At 41.6% G+C, this 23707-nt stretch overlaps 1 protein-coding gene across 1 annotated transcript in view; it reads left to right on the top strand.

Annotated features, from left to right (window-relative positions):
• LOC120545257 (atrial natriuretic peptide receptor 2) overlaps nt 1–22205 on the top strand; it is an 84384-nt gene extending 62179 nt beyond the window's left edge. The window contains exons 16-22 of the mRNA XM_039779445.1: nt 9404–9550; nt 10948–11071; nt 14815–14883; nt 15189–15363; nt 16654–16752; nt 18183–18274; nt 21639–22205. Of these exons, the coding sequence (XP_039635379.1) occupies nt 9404–9550; nt 10948–11071; nt 14815–14883; nt 15189–15363; nt 16654–16752; nt 18183–18274; nt 21639–21701 (769 nt within the window). The 3' untranslated portion in view covers nt 21702–22205. The remainder of the gene's footprint in view (nt 1–9403; nt 9551–10947; nt 11072–14814; nt 14884–15188; nt 15364–16653; nt 16753–18182; nt 18275–21638) is intronic.
• Nucleotides 22206–23707: the final 1502 nt, after the last annotated feature.

Below are 23707 nucleotides of genomic sequence, written 5' to 3'. Positions count from 1 at the left end.
GCACTTTTTTGGTAATCAACTAGAGGCTTGTAAGAGCTGTTTGGGAAAGTGTAAAATAGTATATACAGTATGTACAGATATAATAATATTTGTACTATTACAACCCCAAAAAATACCATTATAGAGAAGTCCTGTACTACTTGAGTAAAAATACAGAAAAAATTGAGGCCTTATTTTGTAATTAGAAGAATGATTATTTAAAAGAAATATATCATATTATGAAATTAGATCTCACAATAACGAGAACAGATCCCAGAATTACAAGAAAACAATCTCATAATTCAAAAATCTTTTCTTGTATTTATGACTTAGTAAGTCATAATTATGAGATAAGTAGTAATAGTAATGTGCTTCTGTAGAACACAGTCAAAGGCACGCCCCTTCAAACCAGTGAGATGAAAAAAATGAAATACAGAAATCTCTCATCTAAAATAACCAGAATGGTGTGTTCATGTGTGACTAATCGAGAAAATAAGTTTTCAGGGCCTTTGAAATTCTAGTCAAGATCCCAAAGGTTTTTCAAAAACACCAAATATGGTGCCAAACTCTAAGGAAATGTGTGTAAAATTGTGCGAAAGCACATCTGGGATATTTCAATTGGTTGTAACAATGCAGCCATTATAAACATGAGATCTTGGGTTTGAATACTTCACTTAGTCATCTGTATCTATGGTCATAGCACCTTTATAGCTTCAGTTGGAACAAGCAGATACAGAAGTATATACTGTATGTGTGCCATTGCAGTGCGTACGATTCCACATGTGATGTGAAAAAGAGGGATTATTTGTTCAGCTCCAAGGTCGTAACGGTCTGCCAGCTGCAGTCCACCTTCCTGTCCCCTGAGTTGTGACATGCAGATCAAAACACTGGTCACGGTCAATTACACTGAATGGCAACTTGGAGCTTTCTGCTTCTAACATGGTCATGACCTTTAGTATCTAGCTTAGCACATGACTAGTCCATGTTGCGCTGTAATTACTGTACATACAGTCATTGTGCTCGCCTTCTTCAGTTCACTTTGTGATATCGAGTGATGGCGATTTTCCTCGTCTCACTGCTGAATAGGACACCATTGCCAAAGCAATCATGTTGACATTCTGTCATTCCCCGTGAACGAGAGTGGCAGTCACTGTGAGCAGGAGGTGTGCGGTGGAGATGGATTTGTTAGATGTGTGGTTTTGAAAAGGAGAAAAATCACATCAACAATTTCTGGAAACTTGTAGGGCAAGACACAAGCAGCGCAAGCTGACCAATCACAGTTCCTGTGGTCGCCACATGATATCTCTGTATCTGTCTACTATCTACTGCAGCACAGATGTATAGTTATAGATAACTATACTTATACATTTACAGTATGTGTGTTGTAGCCTGTTAGTTCCTGAGTATAATTCCAGCTTTAGCCATGGATGATCACAGATTATCCAGGTAACAAAATACAGCCAACGCTCATAGACTGTAAAAATAATGGTTGAAGCTTCTCGGCCTGAAAAGTGATGCCAATGCGGAAGTGCCTTAAACCTGCATTCTATCTAATTTCCAATGGGTGGCAACTCCACTGGAAGTCTGTTTCTATAAAAGTCTATGGGAAAATGAAATCACTTGATTTATTACTACCTCAGTAAACCTTTTCATAATGAGTTTATGGTCTCTATCGCTATTTTCAAGTCTTCTGCAATCCAGCATGATGTTCATTTAGTAAATTACGATCCCATTTATTTTAAAATAGACGATAAAGCAGGGGATGCTTTATGGGTGTGGTTATACACCGACCTGTCAATCAGGACAGAGGCTTAGCAATGCTTATCATGGCACTGTGTACATTCAAATAGCTGTAAACTTGTCACGGCGTTATCCTCCTCAGATGGGTGGCGTCACGGTTGCTACGTCCACTATGTTTATAGTCTATGCTATTGCACCGGTGCTACTTCCAGTCTGTCTTTCATGCCTGCTGGAACTCGTTGTTCAATATCATCATTATTCATTATTTCATAGGGAACTTGCTGTTGACTTTAAGGGCCCTTTATAATCAGCACAGGTAATACTCAGTTCTTTTTAGCCAGAGCATCAGAGCAAATCAGCCAGCAGAGATTTGAAGTGTGCTTGAAACAAATAATCCATCACAGATGTCATTGCCTTTATTGTTTTCATCAAAGTATATTACCGTCACCTCCTTTATGGTGAGTTCAAGGCCACTCTGATGTCAGAGATTTGAGAGTTGGACGCCAAGACCATTACATTCATGAGTTACATTGTTGTGAAATCAAATCCATAAGACTGCAGTTGCATTTCTTTGTACAGTGCTGTGCTGCATGATGACTGCTGAGCCTTGAACCTCAAGGACAAACAATTTTCACATAGATGTGACGAGAAGGAAACTGTGAATTGCACACGAATGCATTAAGATGCAAACATCCAAAAGTCCTGGACCCATCCACAACCCCAACCTGCCTCCTTTCAAGGAACTTGGTATTCTTATGATGTAGTCCCGTGAAAATAACTATGCCCACTAGAGGGCGCCGCCACTATAAGCGTAAATATGTGCCGAACAAAAGACTTATGTGGCCGTTTTTCTCCTTTAAAGATCGAATGACAGCTGTACACAACGTGTTGATTTGATGGAGTTGAAATCTAAAAGCAGGGGTTTTGGAAGGAACCCTATGAACAGTATTGTTTGGTTGGGGGGTTATTCCTCTCAGCCTGACCTCTTCTCTGTTAGCTCTGTAAGTCAATGTAGGATGAGCCCAGTGATGTATAGCTTTCCATTTGTGGCGGCTTGGAGTAGCGAGCTCTTATGATTGACATTCTCAGAAGCACTCAAGGATGCTCTTGACAGCAGCTGTGTGCAAAGCACCTCCTCGTGTGTATGAAGCCCGTTGCCTCTGAGGCCTGTGCGTTAATGCTCTGTTTGCCGGTTATTTTCATTAGCTAAATGTATGTTGTTGACATGACGGGATGGATGGGGTGTTATTTTTGGTGTGTGTGTGTGTGTGTGTCTTAGTCTTAGCTTGAAGGGCGCGGAACAAGAGGGGTGTTCAGCACTAAACGGTTCGGTTTAACCCACACAGGGAGCTGACACTTTGCTCGCCATGAATAGCTGACCTTTCCCCGTGCACGTCAAGTCAGTCCCTGTACTTATATTTATTTCACTTTGTGTTCAGCAATTAAACTGTCCTTTTTCTTGCATGTATTTCATGTTTTTCTCAACTGTGTTTTTCTGAAACACCTGGCACATCCGTGCACACATTTCAGGAAAATTAATTAAAGCTGTCTAAATGTTTAGCCTCTTTGTAAACAAGAAAGCGCCCAGAGAGCCAAGACTGCACATCCCTCTACATTTGCTTTATATATAGTACAAAATGTTATCAGTGTCTGGATCCAGATCAGCATCAAAATGCGCAGTGATGAATAAACATGCTGACTGGCTGAGGACAGCCATGATTCCATAAAAACTTCATAACTACGTTACAGCTTAGTGCAAATAATTTCTCATGCTGTAGGGTCATCCCCATGTGAAATGCCATCCGATTTTGCATGATCAATCAGATTTAATATGCATGTGGTCTATGTTTGGTTGCGATTGCATAATGTTTTCAAGAGTTATAGCAGTTTAAATTGAGTCAGAAATATTCTAATAATTTCATAGGAAAGAAAGGTAATTTTGTACAAACTTCAGAGAACATAGTGTCAAAAGTCAGAGACCGTTTACTAGACAGTTAAAGTGATGCTTCGGAGTAATTTCACCCTAGGGTCCTTTGCACCATGACCTCGAGCCAAACACCCCCGCAGAAGCTTTTTTCACCTGGGTCTAACATTGGGAGAGTTAGCGTAGAGTAGCGTTATCAGCTGAATAGCTTAGCGCATAGGCTAATCGACCCACGTTTGTATCTCGTAAATGACCCCACTAATAATGCCCGAAATGATACCAAACGTCTACACTAGTACAAATAGGTTATGTACTCATAAAACGATGGATTGGAAAGCCGCAGGCTCTATCAATGGCACTCGCGGACAAGTGGCATTTATTTCCCCAATCGTTTGTTTAAGTAACTCAACACATTATAATTACACACATTAAAAGATTAACTGAAACCTGTGGTAAGAGATTGCTGGCGTAACAAGCTCGCTGACCGCGCTCTCACTCACATACACCGGGCATTTAGCTAGCAGGAAGAGGGGAGCTGCAGGCCCTGGAGCTCTGTCAGGGCAGGGGCATTTGGTTGTCATTAGCCCAAGAGACGGTGACTTTGCGCGGGGATGGAGTGCTGTGGGCTGCCAGTCGTGACGGAGCTCCAAGTACCTCATAGCAGGCCGGGGTCTGTGGAGGAAGGCAGGTCGGGCGGCGAGGCAGCAACACAGGCAGCACCGGCGCTGAACTCCGACACACAGTCGGACAAAATTTGCAATTAGCCATCCATTTTTGTAAAGCGGCCCATATTTGAGCTTTACATAGTTGATTTCTCGCATAAAAAAGTTTCAGAAGTGAATTTTGTAATGGAATAGCCCGATAAACAATGTATAACTTTGCAGTGTCTGAAATATGAGAGTCTCCCATGTGTTTCTATGTAGTTTGTTCAAACCAATCAGCGCGTAGCTCATTTGGAATATTAATGAGCATACCATATTTGGAAGAAAAGCTCTTGTTCCAAATAGAGCCATATTCACAGGGTAGTTAAGGGCCTAATAAAATAGCATTCGGGCAATTTTCAGCCCAACCAATGTTACATACCCTATTAGGAGACCTTAAGGAACAGTGTAAAATACCCTATATAATCATTCTATCACCCCTTTAAAATAACTGCTTCATTTATACATAAATAATGACAGGTAATAATAATTTATTATTGGAAACTTTATTCTTCATATTTGTTGAAATGTGTGCTTGTCTGTAGACAAATTTTGTTCCGGTGACCTGCTGTCAGCTAATTAAAGTGATAGTTTGGACATTTTGAAGTGGGGTTGTATGAGGTACAGTACTTATTCATAGTTAGTGTGTAGTTTGGAGAAGCTGGCAGGAGTACCGGCACGGAAGCCAAACAATGTACAGTTGCAGCTGGGGCAGCAGCAAAGCGTATTGTAGCCACCTAAAAAAAAGAAAAAGTTGTACGCTATATTTAGAATATTTTCATCGCTTTATGACAGGGAACTGAAGCTGTTATATTGCTCTCTTCAAAGCCACCAGACTAAAATGTTAAATTGGGGCGCCCGGATAGCTCATTTGGTAGAGCGGGCGCCCATATATAGAGGTTTACTCCTCGATGCAGCGGGCCCGGGTTCGACCGACCTGTTGCCCTTTGCTGCATGTCGTTCCCCCTCTCTCTCTCCCCTTTCATGTCTTCAGCTGTCTTGTCAATAAAGGCCTAAAAATGCCCCAAAAAATAATCTTTTAAAAAAGCAGAACACAGGAGTTGTTGGTCTTCTATTTTTTGGGCATTTTTAGGCCTTTATTGAAGAAATGAAAGGGGAGAGAGAGGGGTGAATGACATGCAGCAAAGGGCCGCAGGTCGGAGTCGAACCCCGGCCCGCTGCGTGGAGGAGTAAACCTCTATATATGGGCGCCCGCTCTACCAACTGAGCTATCTGGGCGCTCCCTAACGCCTGAGTTCTGGAAGGTATCATTACTGGATCATTTTCCTTGGTGTGGTTTCTGTGGTTGTCACGGTAACGTGGCAAACCACAACAGCACCAATCATTGCATCCCCATGCGAGATACAAGAGCAGCAACTGCCCCCTCTCTCCCTGCCACCGACCTCGGTGTCATGGCGATGTCAACGATGGAGGCAGCAGCTCGCAGTCTGAAAAGCATTAGGCTATGAATGGATATATGATGGCGGTATTGACACCAAAAATGTAGGATTCAGGATTAAATCACTTGCTGAAATGATTACTTTCTGGCTCCTCATCTCTTTAGCATCACGATGCTCAGCATAGTGACATTTCCCAGGCTTTCACCGCTACTATTAAGGTGGATGAATAAGGGAAATATGGATGTCGTCTGTGCGTTGATACGCATCACTGTCTATCATGGCTCCCTCTGATGTTTTGTTCTTTAAACTTAAACAATGTGTGGGTGTGTGTAGGATCTGTGACCCACAAGAAGCATGGCAGGATGCCAAGCGAGGCATTGATGCGTTTAGCCGCCACGGTGGTGTGGATGACTCACCTTCTTGCTCATGTTGGAGTAAATCCGTGTCCATGCATGTTTGTGTGTGTTTGTGTGCGTAAGCATATGAATGTAGAAGCCTCCTGAGACACACACGTTATACAATACGTGTATTATGTAATTATAAAATAAATGTGAAATGCTACAATTGCAGCAGTAGAGACGTAAACAGAGACATTTCACAGAATGCTTGGAGTGTCTGTTTTTCCTCCAGCTACTGTGTGTTCATATATCAGAGAAACTGTATACATTATACAAACATGAACCATTCATATCTCATCGCTGGATGTATTAACAAAGTCGTATTGGAACAGTAATATGTTTTTCTGGTATTTATTTTTTCTTCAGTTTAACCTACACAGAAAGAGAGCTTGTTTTTTAGAAAGTGGTTGCCATTGGTCGCAGGTGGCTGGAGGAGAGACAGCTACAGCATTCAGAGACTCTGTGAGGCCTTTTAAGGATTAGATTTTTACCTCAAACAGCAACACTGCCATTTAACCTCTGAACTCCACCAATTTTACACATAAAGGCCAGTTTACTTGTCATGCTTAGTATTACTCAGCCTGTGAAAACAGTTGTAGGATGTCTTTCTGTGGGTCTGGAGGAGATTTGTCTAAGGAAATAATCCTGATGATTTCATCCGTGTATCTCAGCTTGGACTCGGAGACTAATTTTTTTTAACGTGCTCATAGTATGTTCTTTTGCTTTTTCCCTTTCATTTATTGTGTTGTTATATATCTTTTTTGTGCACGTTATAGGTTTACAAAGTGAAAAAGCCCAAAGTCCACCCCACAGGGACTTACCATCTCCAACAGAAAACACTGTTCACAAACTGCTCCAAACAGCTCTATTGTAGTACAGCCTTTACTTCAGAGACAGACGTGTGTCATTTTGCGTCACTTTGTAACACACGTTAGTAATAATAATGCTCGCCTAGCTGCTAGCGTGGCATGCCCTCAAACCAAGCTAGTTAGAGCGGAGTTCAGATAGTTGTATCGCCATGTCCAGGAGACAGTGCAGAATTAAAACGATTAATTTGTTAACATTTATATAAGGTACCACCCTGAAAAGTCTTGCTCCAGTCTAGGTTGCGAAGCTGGTTCGGGTTGTTCTGCCTGTGTTTCGGGATCAGACTCGGGTTCGAACATGTACGGCTGAGCTGAAGCCATGGTTACGGGCTGAAGCAGGTTTGTTGCTCAAACTAGCTTGCTTGTCAGGGCACGCCCTCATACTCTGCTTCTGACTGGCTAGTAGTCCTTACATAGGTACTGGTATGTGGGACTCCCAAAAAAAGATGGAACAGAAGTGAGATGCCTCACTCTGTAGCTAAAACAGAGAGCTCAGCACACAGGGTGAAAAGAGGAGCTGCAGCAATGTGAAGTACAACAAAAATATGGTGTTTTTTGAAAATTAAACCATGTAAACCTATTCTGGTATAACCTCTAAATTCAATTATGAACCTGAAAATGAGCACTTTAACATAGAGCTGCATTACATTTACCAGGCAGGGAAGGTCTAATAAAACATGCTGTTGGTTACATTATGGGACATGCTGCATCTAGAATGTTTGGAGTTTGGCTTGGAGATATCTCAGCCTCTGCTGCTTCAAATTTCTTCTTTTCTTTTTTTTTGTCTTTTGTGTGTCTTTCAACTTTATGGAACTGCAATACTCACTGGAATAGCCAACTGCTCTTGATGATTCCATCAGTAGTTTTACATTTGGGGCCAAGGGGTTCCACAAGGGTCAATGTCTTTGGACATTTAGAGTATTTTTTTACTGTGCTAAGTGACAATGAAGTTTGTATTTTTCTTTTTTATACATAATACATTTCTAATCTAAATAATGTTATTTACCTGATGGTCTAAGACCGAAACGTTGTATTTTTCTAAATAAATTATTGCTTGCGTAATGGTCAGTGTGGTTGTAGCTTCCTCTAATCTAAATAGTGGTAAAAATATGGATTGTTTGTCCCTGATTGATGGAGCTGATTCCCAAAGCCATTACAATCCACATGATAAAACATATGGGAGTACAGGACCAATAACTTAAATGTGTTTTATTTATTTAGATTTTATTATTTTTTATTGTTCATATTCTTTAATAATTGAAATATCTTAAATTGTGTGTGTAGCACGGTGGGGGTTACAGCTACATTTCACTGTGCAATCCTTTATTGTATAATGACAGTAATAAATAAATCCATAAATCATTGAAAGGAGAATTCCACTGATTTTATACACCGTCTGTGTACAGTTGTTGGGGAGAACTACTGTACATGTGAAAAATTTATTTAAAGCCTTTTGTGGCCGCAGTGGGAGCTATGTAAAGTCTGCTAAATTGCCTTAAGTGATGTCATTTGAGTCAGTGTCATTTAGGTCTGAAGACAATTTTGAAAATGAAACAAATCTGGGGGAGAAAAGTTAAAAAGAAGTGATCGAGGCTACATTAGCCGCTACTAGCATAACACCCAAATCTCAGACTCAACTATCAGTGGCCAAGTTGAATTGTAGGTAACATAGGTGGCAGGTTTTGAAGAATGTGTGAGTCGCTATCTGGTTCTGCTGCATCGATTCTGATTACTTTTTTAAAACACAGTCCTGACAATGTTATAGAAGTGCAATGCTAAATTGGTGCAGTACTTTTGTAAGGGATAATTCTGGTTCATTCCAACCCGATTTTTACTTTAGTAGTTTTATAATGTCTAATAATTATGATAACATTGCACTCACCAAAATAATTACACAGATATGGGAACACAGAGACATCACTACGACAAAGAAAAACAAAACAAAAGGTTCAATTGCTCAAATGTTCAATTTTCCTTAAAATAATGATATGCTCACTGAAATGCATGTCCACACGGAATTTCCGCAGATTTTCTGAGGATTTTAAACAAATGAAAAAAGAATGTTTACACATCTCCATCCCAAGCAGAACATCCCACAGACTTTCAATCTGGATCACTGCAGAAAACTGTCAAATGTCAGATTCCATTTGGGTCTGCTGAAATGACAGGTGCCATTGTTATCATACTTGGTATATATTATTTTATTTCATTTCATTATTTTGAATCAACATTAAAACCATTTGTGTATTTTATGCTGTAGAGTAGTAGTGTTTTAGGACCTGAGCTCTTCACCGACCAGGGGTTTGTGTGGATATCACCTAATTCTACTGTGTGTGTGTGTGTGTGTGTGTGTGTGTGTGTGTGTGTGTGTGTGTGTGTGTGTGTGTTTCCAAAGGGAAGGCAGCACCAGTATTCTTAACAACCTGCTGTCCAGGATGGAGCAGTACGCCAATAACCTGGAGAACCTGGTGGAGGAGCGAACACAAGCCTACCTGGAGGAGAAAAGGAAAGCCGAAAACCTCCTCTATCAAATTTTACCACAGTAAGAGCAAACATTCACAAGTTAGTCCTTCCAAAAACTCCAATTAACTTGAATCTATCAAATAGGGCGAGTGTTACCGGCGTGGCTCAGTGACACTGTCAATTGTGATAAATCCCTGTATTAATTAAAGACTCCAAATCTCTCCCAACACCACGTTTTAATAACAGATACCCATTTCCCCGTGGTGCGATCTCACGGTAGATGAAAGGAAGCGGAGCAAGCTGACAGGCAAACTGCTCATTAAGGGAGACAGAAGAGCAGAAATGATAGCGGGTTTAGGCGTTTGGATAACACCGCAGCAGCAAATCCCATCTTTCTCACCCATTTATCCTCTTTTCCTGCTGAAAAATCGTCCCTCCTTCAAAGTCATACAGAGAAGAGCTTGGGAGAAAAGACAGATATCATTTCTCAGCGCACTAGCTGACTTCTGCCACAGCGCTTCTGCCCTTGGCGTTATTTGAGTGAGAGAAAATTAGCGTGAGCAGACTAAGCAAAGATTAGATTAGATTCAACTTTATTGTCATTGTGCAGAATACAAAGTATAAAGACAACGAAATGCAGTTTGCGTCCAACCAGAAGTGCAAAAAGAGCAGAAAAGTGCAATGTGATATTCAAGTATAGGCAGGTGGTGCATAGGCAGGACAAGAAATATATTGCAGTGTTATAAGAGCAGAATAAATATGGCTATGTAATATGAACAGTGTATGAACAACATATACAGATATGTGCAATGTAGTAGCAGTGACATTATACTAGTAGTAAGAATAATATAGATATATGCAGTGTATTAACAGAATATATTATTAGAAAAACAGAATAAATATGGATATTCAGTATGAACCATATCAGATATGTACAGTATGTGCAGTGTGGTAACATTGTAAGAGTAGTAAGAATAAGTGTATGTGCAGGATGAATAGTATGAAGAGCAGTAGAATATGGCTATGTATAGGTGTAATTACAGTATGTACATTTGTAAATAAACAGTATTGGTGGGATAGGGTAGTGTAAATTGTCCGGGGGTGGCTGAGTAGGTTAATTGTCACCGGGATGCAGAGCTAGAGTTCAGTAGGGTGACAGCCGCAGGAAAGAAGCTTCCTCTGCACCTGCTGGTTCGCCTCCTGGAGGGGAGTGGGCTGTGGTTGGGGGGAACAGTCTTTGATGATGCTGCGCACCTTATGCAAGCATCGCTTGCCCTGGATGGCCTCGATGGAGGGGAGTGGCACGCGGTTATAATTGAACCTGCCAGGCATTTTGTAGCTGTGTTTTAGGAAGAGGAAGATTGTCAACAAAACGTCACTCTTAGAGCTTGTAGTTGATTGTCTGACTTTCTTTTTTTCCAGTTGTTTGAGTATTGTGAACATTTTGACCTCATGCCTCTTTCTCTCTGCATGCAGCTCAGTAGCAGAGCAGCTAAAACGAGGGGAGACGGTGCAGGCGGAAGCGTTCGACAGCGTCACGATTTACTTCAGCGACATTGTGGGCTTCACGTCCATGTCTGCAGAGAGTACACCGCTACAGGTACACAACACGTCACTGCAGATTCCCACTCTGCAGCTCACTGTTCCTGTCCGTCTATCTGTGTATGTTTCCTGACTTTTCTCAACATCTGCCAAGCTAGTCCGAAAGCTTGAAAAAAAAAAAAAAAAAAATCACTGTTCGTGATCACAGTCAGAGTGAATTTCTCTGTTCATACATAAAAGTGCTTAGTGTCAGGTCACAGTACAGTGTGCCTCATAGTTTTCCACAGTGCGTGTTCCCACACACGGGCTGCAACTCAAAATAGTAGAGTTGCTAGATGGAAGAGTGTGTTGACGCAGAGTTGAGTCACATTGTGCCATCTCATATCTCCCTCTCACTTGAATACCAAAGGGAGGTTTTCTAGAGCAAATACATTATCATGATGTCACATCTGAAGTGTTGATGGACAATCTGACACCTTCAGATGGCGTGGGATCCCCCCCCCAAGAATGGGCATTTGCTCTTCTAATCTTAAAAGATATCTAAATCCAATCCAATCCAAATGTATTTAAGAAATAGCACAATTGAGAACAGCAACAACCAAAGTTCTGTGCAATCAAAGATAACCAAAACATAAAAAGAGCACAGTTAAAAGACCAGTTTAAAGACAAAATAGTGTTTTAAAAGCCTGAGGTTAAAGATGGGATCATTTTAAAACAGGCAGTGTAGGGGCGAGCCTAACATGTAGAGGCAACTCATTCCAGAGTTTAGGGCCTACAACTGTAAAGGCATGCTCTCCCCTGTGCTTCATCCTTGATCTTGGGACTACAATGAGCAAGTGGTCAGCTGACCTCGGGGGGGAGGGGGATGTAAGGTTGTAAAAGATTGGAGAGATAGGTTGGAGCTAGCCCATTTAATGATTTGTACAATTATATATGCATTTTAAAATCAATTGTAAAACGTACAGGGACTGGCTCCCTGTACGAAGGGAGGCCAGCATGGGTGGGGGGGGGACGTGCTCTCGCCTGTGTGTGTTCCTGTTAAAAGACGAGCTGCAGCCTTCTGAGATAACTGGCCAGATATTCATACAGTACAACAACGTATCCCATACAGTTACATTTAATCCAGTACTGTAGTGCTAGTAAACCAACATAACCGTGTGTGTACAAGCCCCTCCCAGTGAATGATGCCATTAGCATTCAACGGTGGAGGTTTGGTTTCAGAAGGCTCCTCAACTGAAACTAAGTAAGTGCTGCATTTATTAAAAACAAACAAAAAAATGTTATACTTAATTCTTAAACATTTATATCAATCTCTTAAACAATACAGAATGATACAATTGGTTACTGCTTTTATAATAATGGCAGCCCAACAAAATATTAGAAATTCTATGAAAATCCCCGTATTATGATTCTTATGATGTAAAAGTGCACTATCCTAGCCTGACGTGGTCATACTCAGATTCTAGTCAGAATGTGACTTCACGTGCTTTGTTGTAACGCCGCTGGGCGCTCCCTCTCTTCAGTCTCTCTCTATCTCTCTCCACCATATAACGCTACCATGCTTTCGGGCAGTGGTTGAGGCTCCTCCGCTGAGGATTTTAAAATGAATGCGTTGTCTATATTGTCTGTAACAGACGCGATGGTGGGATCTACACATCTCTATTTTCCAGCAGCAGCCACCTGTTGTAAACAAATTCAACCCAAGCGCTCTTTGGTGACGTGGTTGATTTTTTTACTGTTGATCATCTGTCCGACAATTTGATTGGTCCGAACAGATCCTGTTCGGGCAATAATTGCTCCTCAACGGAGCAAGTCCAGACCGAACTTCCCGACCTCAAATGTTGTGGGCTAAGTTCGGCTGGCATCCAGGCTAGCACCATCCTATACCGCCCTCACAATCTAGAATATCAAATACAATATAGATGTTTTTTTCAACCCAAAAATCATACAGAGCAGGTGACGGCACTTTTTTTAGCCCCCAATACTGTCTGCAGTTGTTCCTGTCAGGCCAAATACCTCCAACCCCAAGAATACCTTCCAAAAATGTGGCCCTTGGTCTCACTGTCAGCCAGTCAGTCCATCAAATACTTCACCGTGTGTTGACCTGTAATTGTAGGGGCCAACAGCCATTTTCAAATCATTGCATTAGTGTGAGGATGTTTGGGAACATATGAAGGATTTCACCTGCATCCAGAGCCAGTCAGAAAGTACAGGTTTGACAGTATGTGCAGGAGTTAGACGCCTTCTTTACCCTGGAAGATGTAGCTGTGTATGATATACTGCGGACAGCTGAAAGGTATAAGCAGATTTTAATATGAGACAACGCATAAAGTAGTTCTCTGCACCCCAGAAATAGATAGGGCGGCTCCCTCTTAGTCGATTAATCACTTCAGTCTCAGTCGACTAAGCTTTAGTCGATTAGTACATTTTTATGTTTTTTCATGCTGAATGACTGTGCTGAATGTTTACCAGAGCACATCTCTGGTAAACACAAGATTAAATGTGGCGCTTTTGCATGATTCTTTGTGTAGAAAATCTGTTTTACAGGTGTTAAATGGACTGCATTTAAACTGCGCTTTTCTAGTCTTAGCGTCCACTCAACTAATCGATTAGTCGACAAAATCATGTGAGATTTAGAGTCGACTGAGAATGTCTTTAGTCCAGGACAGCCCTAGACATTGAATTCTACTCCTGGTGTTTGAGTGCCAGTTTTGCATGGTTGAAAGTAAAAAAAATACCACATAAAAAAAAAACATTTTTGTTCAATTACGTACATTGTCACAATAAAATACATATGGGCCAGCTTTAATGCAGTTTTTACGTTAGTGATGTAAACAGACCTTTAACAATATTACAACAAATATTATTAACTCATTTTATTGTTGTTTTTAGGCTCTATATTAAAAGACCTGTCAATCATCTGAGCGACAGCAGGTTCTCATCCTGTGTTTTGAGTTTGGTGACAGGTCAGCTTTTTGCTCCACATTTAAATTGTAGACTGTGCCTTTAAGAGTTCAGTCTGAGCTAAACAATCTCAAGTTTGTCACAATTTAGATCCCAGTTCATCACAGTTTAGATGTTCTCATTCACTCAACACTGCTCTCTCTCTTAAAGTACAGCACAAAATGTCCTGAGTAGATGTTCCCGTGTTGTTTTTTTAAAGTTCAGACACAATTCTAAAACAGAACATTTCTTTGAATAAACAGCCAACCTCTGACATTACTGCTACATTACAACTATTACTATTTCTTTTATTTTTTTTTTTAAGATTATTTTTTGGGCATTTTTGGCCTTTATTGATAGGCCAGCTGAAGAAATGAAAGGTGAGAGAGGGGGAGGGGGGAGGGGACATGCAGCAAAGGGCCGCAGGTCAGAGTCAAACCCTGGCCCGCTGCGTCGAGGAGTACGCCTCTATATATGGGCGCCGGCTCTATCAACTGAGCTATCCGGGTGCCCACAATTTGGTAAATTCAACGCAGATTGTGTTTGTAATATTCCATGTGTGGATTTGATTTTTGATCCTGTAAATTTGTAAGTTTGTCAGTGAGCCTCAGTGGGCAGCCGGCCAGCGGCGGACAAACACAGATTATGTGGGAGACTGTGAGGTTTTGCAGACACACTGGCCTCCCAATCAGTCAGCCTTTTAACAAACGAAAACACTTTTCAATGTTGGATTTACAGCGTGTTTTACATCTCACAGGCTCTCAGCTAAAGATTTTCAGTACTTATCTCCTTCTTGTATTATTGGTGCTTTGCTGACGTCACATCGTCAAACAATCTCTGCTGTCTCCCTCTCTGCAGGTTGTCACATTGCTCAATGATCTGTACACCTGTTTTGATGCCATCATCGATAACTTTGACGTATACAAGGTAAGTCAGGAGCATCAGTGGGAAAAACCCCAATTATGGTTTTCAATGCAAGAATGTGGCGTGTTTGTTTCCAGTCTTAACTTGACTTTTGTCTTACTTTACGTTTAAACATGCAACTCAAATGTATGAGCATGTGCATTTTATAGCGCAAGTGCTGGAGTCACCTCAAACACCAACAGTCGCGATACAGTGATCTCCGTATTGATACCTTCAAGGCCTTTATAGGCATCCTGGGAAGACAACAGCAGAAATATGTGAATCACGTTTTATTATGACTCTCTCACTCCTTATGATTCGTCCCTCAGGTGGAGACGATCGGCGACGCCTACATGGTGGTGTCAGGGCTGCCGGTGCGAAACGGGAAGCTGCACGCCCGAGAGATCGCTGGGATGTCGCTGGCGTTGTTAGAGGAGGTCAAAACGTTCAAGATCCGACACAGACCCAACGACCAGCTGAGACTCAGGATAGGCATACACACAGGTGAGTCTCACCCGGAACCGTGTACATGTGCGCCGAGGTGACCTGGACGGCCCCTGATTCAGTCTCTCGTAGTGGCTCCTGTTCATCCTGCTGAGGAGTCAATCATTTCGTTGGTATGGCTATTTTTTAGCTCTGGCACAGGAAGATCGTTATCCCATTCTTAGCCTCACATTGCCAGACCTGTCTCCAGGGACCCGGAAAAAAAAAAATGCTCTGGGTTGTTTGTGTTTTTTTTAACCAATCACAATCGTCTTGGGCGGCGCTAAGCTCCGGATGCAGCGACGGTGGCTCTGCAAAATGGTCTCAGGAAGGAACTTGTTTTGGTGGAACATTTGCACCCCCGCAAAAGAAAACACCACATACAATATTGCATGAAGTTAACTGTTCACACAATACAGTGACTATTTAAATTAGTTGGTTAAAGGTCATTTGCTCTCACCAGTGTATTGCCATGTGTAACCCCAATCGGTCCCAAAACGTGCCAGTTAGATATTCTTTGCAAATCTTTACAATCATTGAAGTTAACAAATGTTAGGCAATTATCCTGGAAATGATCTTGTGTTGATACGGACTATCCCATGCTTAATTCTGCCTTGTATCCATCAACAATTGATGGCTCCCAGTGGGGAAACAGCCGGTAATGAGCACCACACCAGACCTTTTTGAATTGTTGAACAAATCACAGATGCAGGCGGTGATTCAGAGGTCCAAACAGGGCTACTTGATTTTTGTAATTATGTGAGCTTATTCAGTTGTAGCTTCCATTACCAAGAAGTACACAGTAGTTCACTGTCCAAGTAGACATTTTGTGGACAAATTGGTCTCTTGGTTACAATAAATTTAGCAAATAGTTATATCCCATAAAGTGGGCACTCGAGCTCAAGTGCAGGACAGTTGTGATTTGTAACTTCCCACTGCTGGATGCCAACATACTGACTAGACATACGCACTCAGGATGTTTTGTCTTGACCTGTCTGCAGCATTTAGTCTGATGTAACGTAGGAGAGGCTTCTGAGACAGCATTTAGACTGTATCCGCTCACAGCAGCACTGTTTATATTCTTAATCAGACACTTGACAGAAATGGACCAGTGTGTGTAGGCTGGTACTTAGCATCGTCAGAGTCATTTACAAGCATTCTGAGCACAATTTCCCTTCACTCAAACCTCTGTCATCCTATTGAAAAACATGTGTTGTGTGATAATGCAGCAGTTCCCAGCATGCCAGATATTATTGGGGGGGGGGTTTCTCTGCTGTCAAATGTGACCTATATTTAGCTTGTGTTTTATAGGTCCAGTCTGTGCCGGCGTGGTCGGTTTGAAAATGCCCAGATACTGTTTGTTTGGAGATACTGTCAACACGGCATCTCGAATGGAGTCCAACGGAGAGGGTGAGTCACTGTCACTTGTTTTTGTTCTATTTTTTTAAGATTATTTTTTGGGGCATTTTGACAGGACAGCTGAAGACATGAAAGGGGGGAGAGGGGGGGGGGATGACATGCAGCAAAGGGCCGCAGGTCGGAGTTGAACCCGGACCCGCTGCGTCGAGGAGTGAACCTCTACATATGGGCGCCCTCTCTACCAACTGAGCTACCCGGGCGCCTGTTCTATTTTATTTTTTTATTTTATATCAGATGTGTCCACAGCGATCTGTATTTTGAACAGTGGGGGACATGTTTTACACCACTTGATGGGACAATGTCCTCATTATTTTTTCCGTTTTTTTCAGTGTTTCCAAGGACTTCCAGCTCATTCTTTGTTTTGAGATTGTCGTCAACTCTGCTGTGTATTACATACATATACATACAGTATATAGTGTTATATATTTGTCATTCAGTTATTCAGTTTCGCCGTATTGTAATTCTGCTACGGTGTCCTGATAGAGGGATGCCCTTTCTGTTGCTTTTCCTGAGGTGTCTTCCTCTTTTTCCCTTTATGTGTTCTTTTTTTTTATTTTTATTTTTAAAGTTTTTCCTTATCCGAGCTGATAGTAAGATAAATTGAGGATAGAGAACAGGAATATAAATTGTAAAGACAAATCTGCTAAGACAAACGTTTCTTTCTAACTCTCCTTATTTGGGGTAGTGGCGATAATATTTTTCCTGAGAAAGAGAGATTATATTAGATTATGTTATGATTAACTGGATTTATTGTTAGTGTAAATATGTGTGGCTGATACTGTAAACCGTAAAAAAAAAAAAAAAACACAGTTTATAAGCACAGTTTATTCAATCTTGTACTTGGAACATACTCTGTGATTGAATCTCTATCTTTATTGAACTTTTAAACTGCTATTTCACTCCTGCCTTTCTATCTGCTGTGTGGCCGGATGGAAACATTCTTCAGTGAAAATATGATTTCAAAGCTGAATACAAGACGTATTGACCTGCTGACTCTAAAACCTACACTGACATTTCTGTTCTGAACCGGCAGTGACAGGAACCAGTGTTATGACCCTGTGGTTGGGTAGTCATCAGATGTATCGATTAAATGCTGAGTCACTTCCTGTATTCTGTCTCCACTGGTAAATAATTCATAGCACTTACAGCTAAGGGCCCTTAGCCAGCGCTAAACGGTGCAGCCTGAAGCTTCAGGGGAAAGAATCTCGTCTCACATCTCTGCACTGTATGCATTTATTGGACAAAACAATACTGATTTTCCCACCGTTAGCATTTCAGCCGCTGACATCTGAGGGGACTGAACACAGCGCTACTCCGTTTCCTCATCTGCTGTGTGAGAATAAAGCAGTGTGTTGCTGATGCACATGTTGTCCGAGTTGTCCTTTGTCGTTCATCTGTTGTGCTTTTGATGTGTTTCGCAGCCTTAAAGATCCACGTTTCCTCGGCCACCAAAGAAGTGCTGGATGAGTTTGGCTACTTTGATCTCCAGTTACGAGGAGATATAGAAATGAAGGTAAGAAGCCTTCCTTTGATTTTTTTTAAAATGAAGCCAAGTTGAAGCACCAGTGAAAGAGCAAGCATTGCACTAAGAGAGGCTGTCCCCCTTGTGTTTGTGGCCACTGAATCAAGTGTGCTTTAATGACTTGCTGTTGCCGGTGCAGTTTGCCTCGTTTCAAAAATGTTGTAGAAATGAGCGTTAAACGAGACGGAGTAAGGCAGATCACTTTCATCAAGTTTACATCTATTGGAAATAGATCAAATAAATTTTTATCTTTATACTAGACACAACAACTTGCTGAAAAGAAGATTTTCTATAGTATATTTCAAAATCTTTCCAGGAAAGCCAAATTAGCATCCTACAATCCTAAAATGCCTTGTAATCTTCAAATAATTGAAGGATCCTATGCTGCTTCATGGAATGGGCTGCGACTACAGATTATATTCAGTATTGTAGTATTATTATGCCTCCATGCTGGCTACAGCCACAGCCGGAGGCATGATGTTTTTCGTCTGTCCCATTCTTATGAATGCTAGTCTCACATTACCAGACCTTCCTCCACAGCGCTGCGGAGGAGGGTCTGGCTAGTCCACACAGCATTCTGGGATGGGAGAAAAACGTGCTCTGGTTTATTGGCATTTCTTTAAACCAATCACAATCGTCTTGGGTGGCGCTAAGCGGCGAGCAGAGCCACGGTGCCTCTGCAAAATAGTCTCGGGAAGGAACTTGTTTTGGTGGAACATGTACGTTCAAAAGTAGTTTTAATCGTGCAACAGAAAACTCAGATTGGACAGATAGTCTAGCTAGCTGTCTGGATTTACCCTGCAGAGATCTGAGGAGCAGTTAACCATAGTCCTCAGAAATCCACCGGAGGTCAACATTACAACACAAAGGAAGCGGAAGGTGACAGACATCCGAAAAGAGTGACATCCGGTGGAATTTCCGGGGGCACCTGAACAATCCCGCAAGTGGAACATCGTGGATATAGACCACATGAATGCAATATCTAAGAAACGCCTTGAGGGGATTTCTTTAAATTTGGCTCAATTGTCCGCTTGGACTCGATGAGGATTATAATTTTGTGGTCAAAGGTCAATCTGACCTCACAATAGCACACGTTGTGGCCATAACTCAAAAATGAATACGCTAATTATGACATCTCACACAAATGTCTAAAAGGATTAAATGATGAAGTGAAGACATTTTATATCCCAAAGGTCAACTCCCCAACCCTCAGCACCAAGAAATCTTTACAACAGCACTTAGATCATCATGTAAGGAGGTTAAGTTTACACAAAATATAATAATAATAATAATAATAATAATAATAATAATACAGTTAAATGAATAAATATATGTGAATGTTGCTCAATAGTTGTCGATTCACTTTCTGACAATCGACTCCAGTCGTCCCTTCTGCTGTGATTCCACTCTGCTGGTACCAGCTGGTTTTCAGATAGTACCCCCTCAGTGTAGGGAGGATCCTCATCTTATCGCCATAGTGACGCCGTGTGAAACAGCTGTGACATTATCTTCAACGTGACACTCACTGAATTGTTTCCTCGGCAACCAAACATTTGCACTTTGTCTGTTATACACATAGTGTACATTTTGTGGGCTGCCGTTTTTAAAGATCTGGATCGAGTGACTAAAACAGTTGTGGGTACTATTGACAGTAGCTTGGCTTTTTAAAAATGCCGGGTGTGTGCAGGATGTCCCATGTCGCGCTAGTGACGGCTCCCTCTGACCAACCAGTGGACAGCAGTGTTTTAACTCCACCTTCTAGTATCGGCTCAGCTCGCTTGGAACCTCGACTGAGCTGCTACCCAAAAAAATACCAGGTCATAGCCACAACTTTTGCTAATGGAAAACTTAAAAAGAGAAGAGTCTAGCCTTACCACTAGGGTTGGATACCGAAACTCGGTGCCAATAGGGAACAGGTGCCGACGTAAACGGTAGTAACGAGACCGAATAAGAACGAAAGTTTCGGTGCCTCATTTCGGTGCTTGACTTTACACTAGCTACACCTGACAGCATGTAACGTTAGCCTACCTTTAGCTAGCAGCTGGATTAAACACCGGTAAAATGCTGACAGCTAACGTTAAACAGTGTAAAGTGTGACTGTATTTCACTGTGGAGGACTTAAACAGCGGGATGTAACAGTCCGCTCTGCAGCGCAGCAGCAGCCGTTGTCGGAATTCATAGATATACAGTATGTTTATATGGTCGGAATGAAACACAGACGGTGCATTCACTTGCAGCTGCCGTTGTTGGAATTAAACAACACAGACGGTGCGTTCACTTGCAGCTGCCGTTGTTGGAATTAAACAACACAGACGGTGCATTCACTTAAAACAGGTAGCCTTGTGGTGCATTCACAGTAATTGTAAAATACCCTTTTCCCATCTGGGGTTCAACAGCAATATACTGGTGAAATAAGTTATTGTTATTGTTATAGTTATTACATTATTATTAAATCTTTAATTTTGACCATGGCCTTAGCAATAAACAAGTCACTGACTGTTGTTTACTACCCTTCTTCTTTTTTTTTTACTTTATTGAAAAGTACCGGTTCAGGCACCGTTTAGGCACCGGCACCGTTTTAAAAGTATCGATTTAGCACCGGAACCGAAAAAAAACCAAACGATACCCAACCCTACTTACCACGGAGTGGAAAAACTGCTTTAGAGGAGTTCTCGTTGGGCTTTAGATTGAGACAAATGTTGATCTTTTGACCTGACAACAGAGTGACGATTAGGGCTGTGAATCTTCACTGGTCTCACCACTCCGTTTGATTACTGTGATCCTGTCAACCATTCCAATCGATTCGATATCATAATGTGCGTCCTCCTCAATATTATTATATATAGCTACTACTACTACAAGATGGTTTTCAGCGACACATTCAAGCAGTCAGATATATATATATATATATATATATATAATATTTTATTGCTGACTTGACATCTGGGAACAACTGACCAAGTCAATTGATGGTTCTCATAACATCTGGCCAAAGGACTACAGTTGAAAATTAGCCGGCTGGCTAACACTGGCACACCTACAGAAATGTTAATGAATGCGCGCTGTCCTTATAAATAAATAAATAAATAAATGAAATATGAAATCCCCTTTTTATTGCATCTGCTCTTAAAAAAGACATTTCCTGAATGTAGCGGAGTCTGAACACAGCGAACGACAGTCGAAAACAAAAACAAAAAGCAGCGAGCCGAAAATCAGAAGTACCACTTCTTCAGTAGTTCAGTAGTAGTTCTGCAGTAACCATCCAGGTCACCCTTAAACAAAGGGCGCGCCCCACCCCCCACACACACACACTTCTTCTCCATTGATTAACCTATTGATTCCTGTGTTTTTCCAGGGGAAAGGCAAAATGAGAACGTACTGGCTCCTTGGGGAGAAGACTGATGTGTACGTTATCTGAGAGGCCTGCTGATAATGTGGCGGCAGCGGTGGAGACGACAGCAGAAGCTCCGGTGGCCGAGCCACTACTTTATTTGTTCTAGAATAAGTCCTTATTGGTGATTTCCGTGTAGAGGAAAAAGAGAGCGACACCATATGACAAAAACAAAGGGAATTCCAGGTATATTTATTACCTGCATACTAAAAAAAAAAAAGATAAAAAAAGAAAACAAAATATTGTAAAAGTAGTTTTTTTGTATGAAGATTCTTCTGTCCTGAGTGAGTACTTTTCACTGATAAATTCTTATTTTTTGTGCTTTCTATATTAAGATTTGTATAATGTGTTTGGAAGTCAATGATGTGTTAATATATCTTTGAAACATCCATTGAAGTTTGGAGGCACAGCTTTACAATTGATGTCACTGCAGGGGTTCATAAACCGTGTTACACAGTACAAGAGAATATGTATATATGTATATCCAAGATACTGTAAGATATTTTGTCCAATAAACTGAGTACAACACTCTTTTTTCCATTTATGGACCAGGGAGTATATTTATGATTTTGCTATTCGGAGTGTTGTTAGTTATTGATATTTGCTTTCACAGAGGGTGTAGTCTCACATAGCCAGAGCTATCTCCACAGCTCTGTGGAGGAAGGTCTGGCTACACCGCAGATCCAGGCTGTTTACACTGTAGTAACAGACAGGAAGGGCAAAAAGCTTTTTTAACACAGTGTTGGTAAAGTTGTTTAACAAAGTACATGGAGGAAGGTCTGGCTACACCACACACACATTCTGGGATAGGAGAAAAAAAAAAAACTCTGGGTTGTTTGCATTTCTTTAAACCAATCCCAATGGTCTTGGGTGGCGCTAAGCTCTGGACACAGCAACGGTGGCTCTGCAAAATAGTCTCCGGAAGGAACTTGTTTTGGTGGAACATTTGCACCCCACAAAAGAAAACGCCACATATTATATTGCGTGAAGTTAGCAACTGTTAACACAATACAGTAACGTGAGCTATTTAAATTAGCTGGATCCATGGTTAAACATGGATTTGAACATTTGCTCTTACCGGTGTCCACAGTGATCCCCACCAACTGGTCCCAAAACGTCCCGGTTAGATAGTAAACCTATTCTTTGTAAATCTTTCCCATCATTTGCCAAAAGAACCAAGCAGACCTGCCTTGTTGCGCGATCCAAATGTTTTCATGCGAGTTTAACCCAGAAAGAATTTAGTAATGACCTTGTGCTGTCCTGCTAGAATTGCACATTCCCAGTAAAAGGCCGGAGCTGATCTACAAGTGTAGAAGCCAGTTCAGCCGAGGGGGGCAGTCTACTCGGTGTAACCTTTTGGGAATGTCTGTAGAAATGAAGCTGCACCTTGGAGATTTTATTTTTTTCTATTTTTAATCTTCTATTAAACATCAGCTCTGCACTTCCCCCTCTCACCAGTCCTGGCAGTTAGTTCAGCTTTATCTGATGTAAAATTAGCCATGTCACTTTGCATTTCACAAAACTGCCAGGGTTATTACATTAGTTCAAATAGTAACAAGTGTGCTGTTAGCAAAAACTGAGCATTAAGCATGTGCAGCCTAATTAACTCCAAGCAGTTGTGGACAGATAAGGGAAGAAGTGGAGTTAGCCGGTAGCAGGCAGCTGTGTGTTTGTTGTAATGACATCACCGCTCATTAGATGCTCATTATCAGCTGTGGAACGGGGGCATGGGCACTGTGTGTGTGTGTGTGTGTGTGTGTGTGTGTGTGTCTGTGTTGGTGTCAGTGCATTTTCATCTCTGCAGGAGAACATCTTCTCCTCCTGCACAGCTGTAATTACCGCCCACTTCCTCACAGTGACACACACACACACACAGACACACACCTCCTGTTAGCGCCACAGCGAGCAGAGTGAACGTCTCTGCTGAACCCTGCGCTGAGCTGCTAACTCCTCACCACCGACCAGGCTGTGTGTGTGTTGTTTTCTGCCTTTTCATACAGCCGAGGCCTTGTACGAGTACAAAGGCTCCATGT

The sequence above is a fragment of the Perca fluviatilis genome, chromosome 17, assembly GCF_010015445.1.
Source record: "Perca fluviatilis chromosome 17, GENO_Pfluv_1.0, whole genome shotgun sequence".
NCBI lineage: Eukaryota > Metazoa > Chordata > Actinopteri > Perciformes > Percidae > Perca > Perca fluviatilis.
This window is presented reverse-complemented; position numbering and strand designations above follow the sequence as displayed.